We start from the raw sequence: 17,732 nt of genomic DNA, 5'->3' as shown, positions 1-17,732 counted from the left end.
AGCCTGGTCCATCAGCAGGCGATTAGTCTCTTGCTGCAGCTACACTGCCTCCTGTTGGGCGGCTGCCTGGACACGGGTAGCCTCCTGCTGGGCCACCGTAACTTCTATCAGTGCCCGTACTACATCATCCATTGTGGTGAAAAAAAAATAAACCCTCTCCCTTTTTTTGTTTTTTGTTTAAATCACCCTCCTTCTTCCGCCGTGCTGTGCATCCCAAGATCCCACTTCTGACACCAGTGTGACAAAGTTCCTCCTCTATCTTGGTGGGTCCTACGCTTATTGGCGGATTTTCTTGCCTCAGAGATTCACCATGTGGGTTGGGGAACAGCCCAGAGACCTTCCCCTCTGGAAGAACCCACAGTCCAGGTCAATTGGGAGGTTTGGGGGGAACCCGGGCCTGCCCTCTACTCCGGGTTCCAGCCCAGGGCCCTGTGGAGTGCAGCTGTCTATAGTGCCTCCTATAACAGCTGCATGACAGCTACAACTCCCTGGGCTACTTCCCCATGGCCTCCTCCAAACACCTTCCTTAGTCTCACCACAAGACCTTCCTCCTGGTGTCTGATAACGCTTGTGCTCCTCAGTCCTCCAGCAGCACACCCTCTCACTCTCAGCTCCTTGCACCTCTTGCTCCCAGCTCCTCACACTCATACCACAAACTGAAGTGAGCTCCTTTTTAAAACCCAGGTGCCCTGATTAGCCTGCCCTAATTGATTCTAGCAGCTTCTTCTTAATTGGCTCCAGGTGTCCTAATTAGCCTGTCTGCCTTAACTGGTTCTAGCAGGTTCCTGATCATTCTAGTGCAGCCCCTGCTCTGGTCACTCAGGGAACAGAAAACTACTCATCCAGTGACCAGTATATTTGCCCTCTACCAGATTCCTGTACCCCACTGGTCTGGGTCTGTCACACTACATACCTACATGACATGATAAATGATGTTAGGAAAAATACATTGCTTGGGACAGTTGTGAAATTCAAGAAAAAATGTTGAGGTACAGTTTCACAATGAAAATCTAATCTTTTTCCCTACACTTCTCTTTTAGTAATGTGTATATTACATGATTATTGATACTATGAGTTACACCTATCTGTTCAATACCAAATCTTGTCCGCAGTTGGTACGTGAAAGCTCCTAGTGAAATCATCAACAGTGAAGGGTGTCAGAATTCGTCCCTAAATATATTAGGTTTTTAATGTATTTTAAAGGGATTTTCCTGATTATTATTTCCTTCAAATAATGTAGTAATAGGTAGAATTTGTTCTCTTAGCTAATAGGAAATACCAACCCAATGCTATATGGTATTTTTCCTTTCAGCAAATAATTAGGAACTTGTATCATACTCCTAAGTAGCATACTCCTAACCAGCTGCCAATGGTGGGTTGGTAGCCAATGGTGGGTTGGATCTCTGCCACACTGGATGCTGGTCTCTGAAGGGCTGGAACTGCCTGACCCATGCCTAGCAGTTCAAAGACTCCCTTTGTGGGGAAAGGCAGTTAATCAGAGACTCCCTGGGCTGTTCTGCCTCACTCAGCTCCCAAACACAAAGCTGAAGCAAAAAAATAATCAAGCTGTCCCCTCCCACTGAGGTTCTGAGCCACTCTGGTTCATCATTGGCCCAGCAAACTGCTTGTCCATATTGTGCAATGCAGAAGTCTCGCTATTGGCTTCAGCAGAAGTCAATTCTACCCTCACCCCTGACTTTAAGCATACTGGGATATTTGAGAGCTCTGGTGGCCATTATTGTGTTGTTCATAGAGTAGGACACCTAGAGGTTCAGTCCAGAGTTCCAGGAGCTGGGAAACTCCAAGTGGAGTTTACACTGAATAGTGCCTTTCTCTTCAATAAGCTCCACTGAAATCAGTGGGACTTTTCACAGCATAAGATGTTACTCATTTGGATGAGGGTGACAGAATCCAGCCCTAATTTATTATCATCATTATTATATGTTATTAAAGTTCCTTGTTGCTTCATAATGTTTTCACTTTATCATGTCTGCACATTCTCAATACAGCAAAATGGAAGAAAATGTCTGCTAGTTTTATTGTATTTATTTGCTCCTAATGATCGAAGCATAACACAGATCATAGCATGAAGTTTATATTAAAGAATCCCATAGTATTTCAGCACTGGCAGGCACTAAGGCATTTGTATGGGATAGAGTGAACAATTTCAGCTTGTTCATGTTTGAACTGTGGCACTTACTTGAAGAAATGTAGATCATCTGACAGAGCTAGTCTCCAGCACAATTCAGAGTGTTTGTAAAGTGATGACTGTAAACTAAACTTACAGTTTAATAATTTTGAGCCAGATTCTTCTGCCCCTTACTCATGTTAAAATATAACTTAGTCTGGCGATAGGCCCATCAAAATCAGCATGAACAAAGGTGGCACAATCTGGCCCTCATTATTTTGTTGCTTACCGGGCTACAGAGCAAGGTATTTGACTAGTTTAAGACTCAAGAAATGTTGATTAAATTTTCAGAAATGTTTATAAGCCTATATTTCATGTACTGTGTGCAGACTTCATTAGAGTCAGAGCATGGGAATTCTCCACAGCACGTGTTAACGATTGTGTTGAATATTCCTAGCTATCATCACTTACTAAGGGCTAAATGGCCTGTTAGGCACAGCCCTGCATTGTGGATGGTTCAGATCCACACCACCCAGGAGGAGCATAGGGAAGCATTATGCCTCAGACAGACCCAATGCCTCCTGGAGCTCCCTGGCTGCACTGTAGAGGGAGTAATTTGCCCTTTAAAGGACACAGTTTACTTCCTCCTGTGTGGCTGGCTAGCCAGCCAGGTGTACTGACCAGGTGGCCTGAGGGCAAGCCCACAACCTTGGAGTCCTTACCCACAACATTTATTTCTCCCCACTCTGGTCTTCCCCAGCAGTAGTGAGGTAGCAAGGACAAGGTATAGGTCTGCCCCACATCTTTGTACAATCAGTGGATCTGAGACAATCCTCTTCCTCCTCACTCCATGAAAGCAGATGAAGAGTGAGGCAGCCTGCTAGAGCATATTTATACATAGATCTGAGCCTCATTTGTTTCTCTCTCTCACGCAGGATCCATTTCTGAGTCTTGGCTAATGTCACAAACAGGATGTGGCCATTTTTTTCCCCTTCACCCTGATTCCTTTTCACCGCCATAGCCTGGGAGGATAACGTAGCCTAGTCACAGATCTATGTGAAAGTGCTTGATATGAATCTCAGTGTGCAAGCCCTCACTACACCAAGATGAGATTCACCTCACCCAAATGTGTCCTCAAACTTGCTTCACTCCATTGTAGGCATTGTTCCATGGGCCGTGAATCGTGACCTCACAGCTCTGTGAGCTGTGGCATATTGTACATGTGTGGTATCATCCTCTAGACCAGGAGCCAGAATCCCCTAGACCAGGAAGTCTAGAGAGAGGAGAATTTCAGAGTGATTAGCTACTGGATATTGACCCAATGCATGAATTAATTAATTAATATTTTATACATACTCCCAGAGCTGTGGGTGGGCACATTTTAAAGAAATCTAAATAACTTTAAATTTTTGCACTATAACCTGCTGTGTTGTCCAGCAATTCTCTTATATTTTGGTGGACTATGTAGCACTATCACTGTTAGTGTTAGAAAAAGCTATGAAAACAACTTGCTGCCAGAAGATGTAGAACAGCACCCATTCATCAAAGTCAGCCTTTTTTTTTTTAAACTGAATCATCACCAGAGTTTATATTCCTGTGTGATAATGGAAAGCCCTTCAGTGACACTGATACCTAATATTTTTATAATGCTGCTAGACTGTGTTTTTTATAGTGTATTTCATGCCTGACTTAACAAAATGCAAAATAGCATGCTTTGAGGTGCACATCACCGTGTGCTATAGATTTAGGTACAGCTTTAGCAGGTGTACTTCTTTTCACCTGGAAAAATCATTTAATATTCATTTTAACATTTACATTACTCTGCCCAAATATGGCTTACTTTTGTTTAGTGCCTCTGTACTGTAGCTTTTTCTTGGTCAGTTTGTTAGTTGTTTCTTGATAGTTTGTTTCTTGATAGTCCTTAGCAATTTTACTCTGAATAATCAATCCATTAATAGGTCAAATACTGGAGTGTTCATGGAGCCCTTGCCAAGAAGAAGCCACCTGCCCTTGCTGGGCGGCAAGGCAAAGCCTAAGTGTCTCCTGATGAGAAACCCACTCAAGGGCAACATTAATCACAGATACCCTCCAGGGGCTCTGATTCCTAGTGGCTATTTCCCAGCTGTGACTCAACTGGAGAGACTGCACAGATCCAAGCAGCCAGACAGGATTTTCCTGAACAAGAGCTACAAAATAGCGCTGTCAGCTTGGGAAATTATGAAGCACAGGATTCTCTTTACTTTCTCCATTCCCTGAAAATCAGGAGATGAAACGAGGAAGAGGAACAAGGGCAGAGCTTACTCCTCCCTCTAAGTTACAAATTTGTGGGTGTGCATGCACAGGTGGCTCCTTAGCGTTCCTGTTCTTCATTGCGAGAGCTTCCTGGGCGTTAATGAAGTCACTGGGCTGCAGTAACCTCAAAACGCACTTTTAATTCAGTTCTGTAAAGAAATGATGAACTAATACAATGGAGACAATTCTGATATTGTTTTCTGAGGTTTACTTTTAACATATACTGAGTAAATAATATGTACCTTACATTTGGGCACTGTAAAGTAAAAGCACAAATGTATAACGTTAGTACAAAACTTCACATCACTCAACATTCAGATGGGGAATATACCCATTGAAATGCCTGCCATACTGGTGGGGATAATAAAAAGCTGTATACTATAGACCATCGGTTCCCAAACTGGGGGCGCGCCTCCCTGGGGGGGCATGAAGAAATTCCAAGGGGGACGCTTGGCTGTGAAAGTTTCATAAAGGAAAAAAAAAATTTATCAGCATAAATTTTTTATTTATTAATAGACCAACAGACAATACATAATACATATTCTGTATACATAATAATAACTATTCATAAAATTGTCCAATTACAGGCCTATATTATTTAATTACAATAAAGTATTAACTATCTCTTTGTTTTTGATTATGAATATAAGTAGACAAGAATAAAGGTATAATATAAAGTACTATAATAATAAAAATACAACTATAAATAAAAGTATATAACTGCAATGTTTTCAAATTTCATACCAGGAAATGTGAATATATATTTATTTATTTATTGCCTTTCGACATGTAGGAGTGCCATTTCGGTTGGTGGGGAGGCCGAAGAACGATGTAGAAAGCGATGGAACTTTTTAAAACTTCCTAGCTCGCTCACGAGAGTGTTCGAGACTGTTCTATCATGAGTGTGGTTACCTCCACCACTCACCGTGCAAGCCCGGCTACTTGCCAGACTGGTGATGGGGTGTATATATAGGGCATCACGCGTCCATACAAAATAGCAGTAGTAAATAAACGTTCACAATAACTCAAATTAACTTGCATCCATTAATATTCACGAATCAGGAAAATTATTTTTATAGATTGTTTTTATTAATATATTATGGCCGCGATTAAGAAAAGGAAGTATGATGAAGACTATATTAAATATGGTTTCACCGTCATGGAAAAAAACGGGATCTATCATTCTCAATGCATAGTATGCCACGCAGTTCTCAGCAATGATGCCTTGAGACCTAGTTGTATTGAGTGACACAGTTGACAAAGAACCACAGCACTTTGAAAGACAAACCAAAAGAGTTTTTTTGCTGCTAAACTTCAAAATTTAAAACGCATGAAGCTGGACACTGCTGGAGTTTTTCTTCAAGCGTCATCCAAAGTGTAGAAGCATCTTATGAACTGTCATTGCTCATCGCTAAAGCCAAGAAAGCGCACATAATAGGAGAAACTTTTGTAAAGCCTTGCTTGTTGAAAGCAGCTGATACTGTGTTTGTTGCCGAAAGCAAGAAAAAATATCGGAAATTTTGCTTTCTGACAATTCCGTGAAACGTTGCATTGATGACATGGCAAAAGATCTAAAACTTCAAGTTGTGGAGGCAGTGAAAGCTTCTCCTTTTTTCGCAATTCAGTGCAACAATATCACTGATGTAGCACAATGCTGTCAGTTGCTCGCCTATGTTCGATGCATTAATGATGGAACTGTGAAAGAAAAACTGCTTTTTTCGAAGGAATTGATGACCACATCAAAGGCTTCTGATGTTATGAAAACAGTTTCTGACTTTTTTGAAGAAAATGGACTTTCATGGGAAAAACTGGTTGGTGTACGCACAGACAGTGCTCCAGCGATGCTTGGCTCTCGCTCTGGCTTTGTGACATTGGTGAAACAAAAATATCCAGCTGTAACCACGACTCACTTCATCATACACAGACCAACACTGGTTGCTAAAACCCTTCCAGATGACCAACGTGACTCATAGAATTTGGCCATCAAAGTTGTCAATTTTGTGAAGAACAGCACTTTAAATACGAGACTTTTTTTGCAGCTCTTTGCGCGAATTTGGGAGCGGATCATAAAATTCTTTTCTTTCACATGGAGGTATGATGGCTTTCCAAAGGGAACATGCTTTCAAGATTATTCAAACTGAAAAACGAAGTGGAAATTTTCCTCATGCAACAGAAAAAAGAAGAGTTATATCATGCATTTATGGACCAAACATTTCAACTTTCACTGGCATACCTCGTGGACATTTTTGAATATTTGAACAGTCTCAATTTGAAGCTGCAAGGAAGCAACGCTGCAAACATTATAGCGCACCATGATGCCATCAAAGCATTTACAGAAAAAATCAAGCTTTGAAAAGTTCGAATGCAAGCTCAGATGCCTAACTTTTCGTCTTTTCCAACATTTTAATCACTCGCTGAAAATGAAGGTTTCCAAGAACTTTGTAAAGAGGATGCGAAGAACAAAATTGTGTTTCATCTGGACTGCCTTGCTGATGAATTCATTCGCTATTTTCCAGACAACTTTTCTGGCAGCACCCGTTCATAAATTAGCATGAAATCCGTTCAACGTTGATGTCGATTCATTGCCATAAGTATTGCAAGAACAAGCACTCAAAATGAAATACGATTCAAGTGTGAAAGATATTTTTGAAAAATTAAACCTGGAGGAATTTTGTCATAAAATATTTCCCAATTTACCCAAAAGTTGGAGAAGAAGCTCTATGTATTATTCTTCCGTTTTCGTCGATGTACCTCTGTGAAAAAAGTTTTTCAAGTTTAGTCATAATAAAAACGAAACAAAGGAATCGACTGGATGTCAAAAATGATTTGTTTTGCGCCCTTTCATCCTCAAACCTAGGATTTCCCAACTCGTGAAAAGCAACAGAGTCCTGTGGCACCTTATAGACTAAGAGTTGTATAAGGTGCCACAGGACTGTTGCTTTTTACAGATCCAGACTAACTACCCTTCTTATACCCAACTCGTGAAGAAAATGCATCATCATCCTTCACATTAAATTTGTTTTGTTTATGCTATTTCTTATTTTAAATTACATTTTTATTAAATTTTTGTGCCAAGAAAAACTCTTTGTGCTTATTTTTAATTTTTAATAAAATATGTTGTACCAAGTTTTTGTGTTTATTTTAAATTTTATATCACGAATTGAATTTGTTGAAAGGGGTGTTGGATGAGGGTAATGGAGAGGTGGTGGGCATGAGGGTTTCTCAAAAATTAAAAAGGGGACGTGATGCCGAAAAGTTTGGGAACCAATGCTATAGACTATCTTGGTTCTTTTGGGTATATTCTGTCATTTGCCTTTGTTGCCACTATTATCCAAGCCTAGATTTTTACGATTATATTATTCTTGTGAGTATAGTTAGCAGAGGAGATGATCTACAATTAATACCACTTCTTCTGCATAGCGTGTAAAACAGAGACTGAGTAATATAACTTGTAGGAAATTTTAGTTTACCTTTGTTTTGTTTTAACACCAATATTGTAAATGAGCAAGTAAGACCACTTCAATCACCCAAATTATTAATGGCATACGTGGTGAAAAGAGTTGCATCCAAACTTGCCAGTGATGAGTTTGGCCCTCTTTTTCAACATCCCTATTATAAAACTCTGTGGCAGGAAAAGGGCCACTACCTAGGCCTGACCCTAACGGTTTAATGCCGCGGCCAATTACTTCTGACCTATTAGCGGAAGCAGTGGAAACATAAAGGACTGCCTGGGAGCTAGTAGGGAGGGGCCCAGCTGGAGCTATGCCCACAGGTCTGTATGATGAGACTCTTGGTTGTAGTGCTGTCTTTGTTTTGCTACTGTTATTTTTGTTTGAACTCCTTGTAAGTCCTCATAAAGGTGGCCCTAGAAAGAAGGGACTGTGATAATCAGGGTCCAGATAGCTTGGGAGAGAATAGGGGGCCTGAACACCAAAGAATAAGCAATTGGAGAATAAATAACTGGTTGTATATGATATTACTGTGTTATAAAAGTGTATCAAATAAGGTATTTTATGAAAGCTGGTGACACCCTGGTGATTAATATCATTGTGAAATGTTATGTATTATCACTATATGAGGAGTTATGGATAGCCATTGATATTATGCTTTAAAGTCTGTGACCAGACAAAGAGAGAAACAGGTTTTCTCCCAGACAGGAGTGAAGGTAGCCATCTACCTGTCTCCAATGTAAATTTAGCATTATGGAAGCAGAACAATAGAAGGCCCATTTACAGAGAAATCCACAGGGGGATGGGAAGTCAATAGGAAGGGAAGAACAGCTGGAGGTCATCATGACTCTGGGGACAAAACAGTAAGTATGGAATGGGGAACACAGCTGCTCAGATGGTAGGGGCAAGATAGCTACCCTGGTAATACTGAGAGCATAATGTAGTAAAATTTAATTCCATGAGCAAGTTAGAGGTATTAAGAAAAGAGATGTGTCATTTGATTTGTAAGAATCTACAAATCATAATTCCAGTGGTGTTACCCTCTGTGGCTTGGCAGGAGGGACTCACTGCTCCCCCCCCAGGTCCGCCAGTTGGCAGACATTTTGATAATACTATTTTGTCAGAAATGGATCAAGTTGGGTATCATTCAAAAGCCCTTTCTCCATGAAAACAATGGTACCTAACATAACAAACCTAGAACAATTATATGAAAATTGTTTAAGAAACACACAATTTGTTTAAAATGTTTAAAAATCAACTTTTTTAAAATTATACTTTACCAAAGGGATGCATAGCCTACATAAAAAACTGGATTTCTTGGCGTCAAAATTTGTAGACCTTTCTGGGAAAGTGAGTGAGTCATGAAGTCAGGAAGCTTCTTCAAGGAATGGTTCTTTGCTAGTCCAGACAGCACTTGAGGTTCGGACTGGTCCCCCTTAGTATGCTCCTGATAGCTGACCATAACAGTAGCATGAAGGGTACCTTTGCCATTTGCTGTATCTTCTAAGATACCTAAGTTATTAGCAGCACAAAATATAAACCTACCCTTGACAAGGTCTGGGAGAATGTACAACCCTTCATGCAGTGCCCCGTAGTGAATAATCTTTTTTTGTAATTTCGGTCTCCAGGCAAAGTACTTTGTCATCATAGTCAATGGAGAAGCCAATGCTGTACATCAGCTGCATGAGGAATTTGCTTTGGGTTTTGGAATGAATTGTTAAACTAACAGCCACTTAGAGAAATTACACATACAGTGCACATTTGTTGTGTGTGTGTTGGAAGCCTGCCTTTCACTCAAGCACTCATACATGAGGCTTTGTGATAAAGTGGTATCCTTGTGCTCCCCTTCCTTTCTGTCGTACTTGCCAGTGCTGAGGTCACTGCAATCACCAATACACCACATAGGGAAGAAGTACAGGTCCTTTTCAGGTTTGGCGTCAGCTATGGAACCCTGAAACTCCCACATACTGCAGGACAAAATGCTTTTTCATAAAAATGTAACTGCTGCAAACAGAGTCTTCATATTACTGTTGACATCAGCACATTTTTCTGCTTTTGATGGTGACACATCTTTTTCAGCTTTTAAGGATATGTGCTATGATCGATTTCTGCAAATAGGATTGCTAAAAAGTATGTCTCTATCCCACAGTTCATCTTCAATAAGTGCTTTAAGAGCCTTTCTGTAGGGACTGGGGTGTGGACAGTCATGCCAAATAGTTAGTCAGGTGCCCGGAACCAGAGTCAGGGTTAGGGCTGGGGTCAGAGTCAGATGCCAAGCTTAAGGTCAAAGATAGAGTCTGGTGCCAAGTCAGGAGTCAAAGCCAGAGTCAGCGGTACAGCAGGGGCTTGGAGTGAGGCAGGAAAGCAGAAACCAGGAACAGATTGGGGTCTGGAATAAGGAGGACAGGAACAGGCATGGCTCAGGAGTCAGGCAGGTCGGCAGGGTCTGTAGTAACAGCCAGCCAAGGATTCATCTAGTTGCTTGGGCAACTTCCTGTGCCTCTTTCTGGTTTAATAGAGCATCCCAGCAAATTGGTGGAGCTGGACTTTCCCCCCAATCAGGAGCTTTGTGGCCAGGGGGCCTTTGCAAGCTAGAGCTTCACTGGCCCCCTACTGCACTAGTTCAGGGAACTGCTAGGAGGCAGCAGTCGTCTGAGCCTGGCCTGGGTTTGAGGATCATGATCCCTCACATTTTGTTCCTCTTCAATTCCATTCAAAGAAGCTATTTCTCTGTACTTAGCCTCTACATCAGCCAATGTCACTGCTTTCTATCCATTAGAGCCTATCAACTTTGTAGGACCACTTATATCTTTTGAGTGCATTGTGCAGGATTCTGTATCGTAACTTGTTCTGAGGTGTATTTCTAAAATCACAGCAGTGTCTTACATGAAAAGAAGTGTTACAAACGAGAAAAATCCATCTGGTCCCCACTATAATTGAACATTTTTCATTGCTTTCAACATCACCTTCCAGTTCTTTACTATACTCCCCAATTCTCTCCTTCCCCAGAAACCAGAGTACCAGTAGGTATCTCTTGAACTGTGCTTTAGCTGCCTTCCCTGCAGATTTTTTCACATTATTCTTGTTAAACAGTTCAGCTCAGGTTCTGTAGTTTTCTCCTTTTAGTTCACATTGTCTATTGGGTGAACACTTCCCCATTGGGAAAATATTATCTGTCACTTTTACCAATCCCTTTTATAATCTAAAAAAGGTTTTCCTGGATTACCACAAAATATCTTTTTAAGTAAGAACAAGCCTCAAGTCCTAGCCTTTCCACATATTTAATATTTTTGAAATCACGTGTTAGTGTTTTATTGTATTCTACCTAGTAATTCTGCCCTTCTCTCCACAGTAATGCAAGGTAACTTCTGTTAGCTTTCATATGTTGCAATCTGTGAATTATTAGCAGATTAAAATTAGTCAATACAGTAACTCAGATCTAGTTACATTTTATTTAAAGGAATAGTAATTATTATATCCTATTGGGCATTCTTTGAGCAATACTCATCAGGGTTAGTCTGTGATCAATATAAGTATCTAGTGCTCTTTCAAGTAAAGTTGCAAAGGCACTTACCTGGTAATTAGTCACTGATTCTTAAGGTATGTCTACACTTGCAGAGTTTTTGCTCTGTAAATTTCACCAGTGATAGGGAACCAGTAAAAGTAAAGCACTAGTTTGTGTACTCACTTAGTTCCTCAGGCATCACAGAGTGTTTACATTAGCAGCACTTCCACTGGGGATGAGAGCAGCACGCTAGGGCAGCTATCCCACAGTACAGGTCTCTCCAGTTTGATGATAGGTCTTGTGGGAAGGGGGGGTGTGTGCATGTGGGGCAACCTGGGTCCCTGCACTGCCTCCTCTCCCCAAACACGGACATGCTCCAGTAGCTCAGCATTGCTCCAAGCAGGGGATCCTTTGCTCTGTGGAGCAGGCATTGTCACCTGGCCAGATAAGTGAGCACTTGCCAAGAAAATAGGAAGGGGAGTTTCAAAGTTCCCAGGGCTTTCAGGGGGTTGGGTGGATGTCTGTTTACCTAGCAGCAGAGCTGCTGGCTAGAGTGGTCACCTAGGCACTGTGGGGTATCCTCAGGAGGCTAAAACCTGTGTAAACAGGAAGAAAGTGTCTTCACTTGCCAGGGCTCGGGGAGGGGGCATAGCAGAGGTGAGTTGGGGAGGGGAGCCCTGTGGCAGCTCCCACCCCCCCCGCCCTGAGGCACCCCCATGGCAGCTGCTCACCTCTGCTCCGCCTCCTCCCCGAGCACGCTGCCCCCACTCTAATTCTCCTGATTGGTGCTGCAAGCCTGGGAGGCGGGAGAAGTGGAGCGCCGACCGCACGCTCGGGGAGGAATGCTGTAAAAAAAAAAATGCAGTATTTATTTTGGGATACATGAATTCAGGTAAGCTCTTTGTGTATTCCATGACATCCTTCCTGCTATCTATCCATAAGCAAAATTACAGTGTAATGTAGTACAATTCTCAGCAGCACTTAAATTCAATTAATGTTTTTTTAAAATGCCTGCACGTAAATCTGAATCAATTTTTTTTTATGATGCACAAACCAAGGTTATCAGTTGTACTTCTTTCCTCTAGTCAAATGATTGAATCCACAGCTGTGTCATTGCAGTTTATTATTATTATTATTATTACAAATATACAAGAACTTTGACACAAATTGTTTAGTTCTGTGGTATTATGCAATATTGTTGGATTTACAATTACCCCAAAATGCAAAATTAGTTGGATCACGGTTGTTGAAGACTTCCCGGGGGTAGGCAGGGGAATATTGTGCTATCCTGCAAGCAATAAAAGTATATGTTATACCAGTGTTTCCCAGACTTCTGAAAGCTGAGCCTCCCTCTTCATGAAAATGAAACCAATTGTGCCTCTTGCAACCCTTCCATCTTCTAAAGGCCTATCCTTCATAACCTATATGTCTTTTGCACCCTGATCCTGGCTATTCATTCCTGCTCAGCACTTTGGAAAATGCTGTTGTAGATCGTCATAACTTGATACTTTCTCTCCTTTCTTACATGCTTTGATGAGCAGTGAAACAGTAACAATGTTTACCTTTTAAACTATTGTTCTTTATATCTGAGTTAGTATCCATTGATATGAATGGTGCAGTTTATACCTCAAAGCTATAGCTTCAGGCTCTTTGCAAGAAGATATCTTTGCATCTGTTGCTCTCAGATAATAGTTAGAAGGTTTTCTTCACAACCATAGCAATTAAAGATTTTGTTTTTTAAAGAATAGAGATAAAAGAAAAGTGGAGTTTCTGGAGAAGAATTGAGTCTATCCACACCTCTATCATTAACTATTTTGGGGGGAGGGGTATTCCACAACTCGTATGCTGCTGCTTTAAAGCATTGTTGTCTTCACATTTTCTTAAGTGTATTATATCTCAGAGAATTTAACAAGGTTGCTTGACTGCTCTCATTTGCTGCATGGAGTTTGGAAACTCTGATTTGCTGGCAAATGGTGTGAAAACAGAAAGAACTGGGACATCCTAAACATTGGTTGAAACTGCTCATATGCATTATGATACATTCCTTTATTACATGATCACATACTAATTTTTCCACAGGAACCTTGCCTAATTTAGTGCACAGAGTGGATGTATAAGGGGGTAGAATTAAGGTTACCCAGACAAACGTAAATCTGGCATTTCCTAACTTTTAAGTGCTTTACTTTGTAATCTAAATAACTTTCTTTTAATGTAATATTTATGAATAATAATAACAGCAGAATCTTTACAAGTTCATAATGAACCTCACATGTACCTGTTTAAGGTTCATGAACAATGAATCTTTCCAGTGTGTTGCAATTACCGAAATACCTGTGCTAACTGATAATATTTACGCTAATGCACTGAAAATTTAACATCCAGTAATGATAATTATGAAGTGTATAGGAACATTCAGCTAGTAAGATTACTGAATTGACTTAAAAAATCCTCAGACTATAATATTAGATTTAATATCTAATTACATATTAAATTAAATTAAATCTTAGTCTGTTGAGAAAAACAAGGGAAAACTATGTGCTTTGTACTCATAATACCTAGTATCAATATAGGTTCCAGTACAGTAGTGGTTTCTGTTCTTAAGCTTTAGGTATTATTTAATTGTACTTGCAGAAGGAGGGGTAGAAAAAGAAATGGAACACTACTTTATTATAATGAGTGTTGGTTCATATTGCAAAGCGGCTTCTATGGCAACACCCTGTTTTCTCATGCTCAGAGCTTTCTGAATTTCCATTCTTGGGTTCTGTCTGAAAATATTTTTTGTTGGAAAATTGGAGTAAAATCCCTGGCAGAGTGGGGAAAATTCACTTCTCCCAATGTTTAAAAACAAAAAATATTCTAAACAGATTTTTTTTTTTTTAATAAAGCACAGATGGCAGATGTGTGAAACTTAGCATGAACTTAGCCATTGTAATTGAGAATTAGTTTGGGAAGCTGAGAAAGAAAAATTGGAAAGAGTCCAGCGGAGGGCAACAAAAATGATTAGGGGTCTGGAGCACATGACTTATGAGGAGAGGCTGAGAGAACTGGGATTGTTTAGTCTCCAGAAGAGAAGAATGAGGGGGGATTTGATAGCAGCCTTCAACTACCTGAAGGGGGGTTCCAAAGAGGATGGAGCTCGGCTGTTCTCAGTGGTGGCAGATGACAGAACAAGGAGCAATGGTCTCAAGTTGCAGTGGGGGAGGTCCAGGTTGGATATCAGGAAAAACTATTTCACTAGGAGGGTGGTGAAACACTGGAATGCATTACCTAGGGAGGTGGTGGAGTCTCCTTCCTTGGAGGTTTTTAAGGCCCGGCTTGACAAAGCCCTGGCTGGGATGATTTAGCTGGGAATTGGTCCTGCTTTGAGCAGGGGGTTGGACTAGATGACCTCTTGAGGTCCCTTCCAACTCTGATATTCTATGATTCTATGATTCTATGATAAAGAACTTTGGAGCAATTAAAAATTCATTTCTGAGCATGGCCAGAAGATATCTGCTCAGATTTTTACAAAGATTAACGAAGACCCACCCATTTATTACATCACTGCACAATCCCCCAGCCGGGTTTCCTACTTTCGGGCTGTTTCAACATTTTGCACAAGCTTGTAAATGTTTCATTGAATTACGCAAAAAACTCTAGATAAAAACCTCAATGTCAGGGACAGGAGAAAATTACAGTCTTAAAAATATGACAGATGGAGTCACTTTGGGGGATCTGGCAATTTTTGTTGATGCTACAATATTCTCAGCATTCTTTAAAAAAATCTATTCTAGCACTCTAGAAATACCGTCCAGAGTGACAGAATAAATGGTCTGTAAATGGACCCTATATATTGCTTGGCAACATGGAAAAAAGAAGTCATCAATGTGTTCTCTTTTTCTCCTGTTGTTTACATTGAAATAGATGGACATTTATATTTCAGTGGGAATTCTGAATGTATTCAACTCAGAAATTCAACCATATTTGCCACAATTCACAATTCTTTTATACATGGAGCACGTTCAGTGTTCAATTTCCCACCATAAAAAAGAAAGCCAGCCATGTTTGTAACCTTCTGTCATACAATTAAGACCACTTTTGTAAGCTCAGTAATGCGGATGACTTTTTGTGATGTATTGTTTTGTCTCTTACGTTTAATCTCTTTGCTTTCACTTTCAGGAGTTGGAATTTTCCAATCTATTTGCAGTCCTTCACTGCATCCACTCATTCTTCGCGGCCAAAGTGGCTTGTTTGGACCCATTGTATGTAGGCAGTCAAGCCGCCACATCTGCTGTTGCCACAACTTCTGGTACTGGCAAATTAAAGTATACTACTTGACATCTTGCATTTCACCACTGCCACTTACCAGCAGTACATAACAATGTATAAATATTCATCAAATTTAGACCTTTGGGGAACTGCGAACATGGAAACCAATCCAAGAGGCAAGCCATGCTGCAGTTTCAGCAGAAAAATGGTCACATGGGATCATACATTCATCTCTGTTCTGCAACTCCAGTAAATAATCCTAGCTGAAACCCTGGAATAGGATGGATATGCTTTTAGTATGATCTATTTGTACTTATATAGTGCTTTAAACAACACTGGAAGCAAAAGGGAAAAAATGACACAGTGAAGCACTTAAGTATTTAATAAAATTTTCAGCTGTCTGTAATAATACACAACTAGAATTGTCATTTACTTGTTTTCAGATGTTTTTATATGACAACATACAAAGCTCTGAGTATAACGTAGGGCAATATCATAGTAGTATAAATGATACAACAGCAAGCAAGAGGCATATCGTTTATGACAACAAGGAGATAAGCATGAAAGGGCAATTGTGTATCTCCTCAAAGAAGAAAGCACTTTAAACACTCTTGTAAATTCGTACTGTTTTCCTATATGGAAACATGCTATTGTTGTTTATTTTGTTGTCATTCTGTTCTAATAGTAATGATAAAGTTATAGCCATATTGGTCTAGCACATAAAGACAAATATAGTGGAGAAACTTTTACAGACACAGGAGCCTCTTCAAGTCAAAATAGGTGGGATATGAATTTGATTTCAATTATAAATTAAGTACAAGTTAGTGACAAGTTGCTTTGTTCATTCTCCTGTTTTAAAGGGAAGGAGGTCATGTAATTGAACAGTATTTGTACACAAAACCTGAGTTTTGAATTTTGTTTCAGATGTACATCTAGCACATTGTTTCAGTATGTAATGTTGACTTCATATCACAAGCAAGGAGGCAAGAACTCTGTTCCACTCAGGCTCTTAATAAAACAGGCACTAGCAGTAACACTAGAAAAATGATTCCACACCTTGAATTCTTCTTACCAATTAAATGATATTATTCCTTTTTATTTATGTACTTATTTAGTTTAAGATGGGAACAAATTAAATAAACTGCAAAGCTAGAATAAGTGACATAATACAGAAAGCTATTGTGTATTTAAAATATGACGTAATCCAGGACTACATATTGTACATATTATTCTAAGAGCCTCATTTCATGATGAATGTAAAGCTCAAGGAGTAAATTTGGAACAATTCTCCATGCATCCAAGGATACGTTACTTGAATACCATTTTTGCAAATGACTTTAATTTTGAACTAGCAGATATATCTCTGAACATGGTCAAATTTGGGGAATATTATTGTGATGTAGCTGAAACCTAGTAAATTGCGGGTTTTTTTAAAACATGACCACATAACTCAAAAGAATCAAATATTTATACACCTACAGTAACACACATGAATTTTATAAAAAAACAGCCTGCTGCAGCTGTAGCATGTGCGTATTATTTTAAATACTAATCATTATTCTGTTGTTTCTTGTTAAAAATAAAAAAATTAAATACTTTAGTATGAATATAAAGTAACAATTCTACATTTAGGTCCCAGCCCTTCAATTTAAAATGTGTGGGCAGACCCCTTGCACATATGCTGGGATCCATCCATGTGTCAGAAATTGCAGGATCAGGGTCTAAATCCTCCATGCGTGCTACCAGCTACAAACGTACATATCACGTGAGGGTTATGGACATGTTTTTTATAGATCTGCCTTATGTGCCAGACAGGTTAAATCTATCAGTGTTCCAGGTAATGTATAATTATTTTATATTCAAACTTAAATTTAGAGGAACTTTTTTTTTTTTTCAGAAGGGGCACAATTCAAAATGAATTTTTGGGACATATCTGATTGCTTGCTTCTCTCTCTCTCTGCGTGATTTTTATCACCAGCACTTGGCTTTACCCACATAAGAGGGAACCCACCTTTTTGAAAGTCTGCACATGAGACTCACAGTAGCTGCCTGACTCCCAGGAACATTAAGTGGAGTTACAGTGATTGCCCCATTAAAAAAATTGCCAGCA

At 39.9% G+C, this 17,732-nt stretch overlaps 1 protein-coding gene across 2 annotated transcripts in view; it reads left to right on the top strand.

Annotated features, from left to right (window-relative positions):
• SNTG1 (syntrophin gamma 1) overlaps positions 1–17,137 on the top strand; it is a 557,992-nt gene extending 540,855 nt beyond the window's left edge. The window contains exons 18-19 of one of the 2 annotated variants that reach the window (XM_054017063.1): positions 15,533–15,662; positions 15,760–17,137. In XM_054017063.1, the coding sequence (XP_053873038.1) occupies positions 15,533–15,662; positions 15,760–15,875 (246 nt within the window). In that variant the 3' untranslated portion in view covers positions 15,876–17,137. Of the gene's footprint in view, positions 1–15,532 lie in introns of both variants that reach the window. The other variant, XM_054017062.1, reaches the window with a different exon arrangement.
• Positions 17,138–17,732: the final 595 nt, after the last annotated feature.

The sequence above is a fragment of the Malaclemys terrapin genome, chromosome 2 (assembly GCF_027887155.1).
Source record: "Malaclemys terrapin pileata isolate rMalTer1 chromosome 2, rMalTer1.hap1, whole genome shotgun sequence".
Lineage (NCBI taxonomy): Eukaryota > Metazoa > Chordata > Testudines > Emydidae > Malaclemys > Malaclemys terrapin.
The sequence above is the reverse complement of the archived record's forward strand: the minus strand, read 5'-3'. Positions and strand labels throughout refer to the sequence as shown.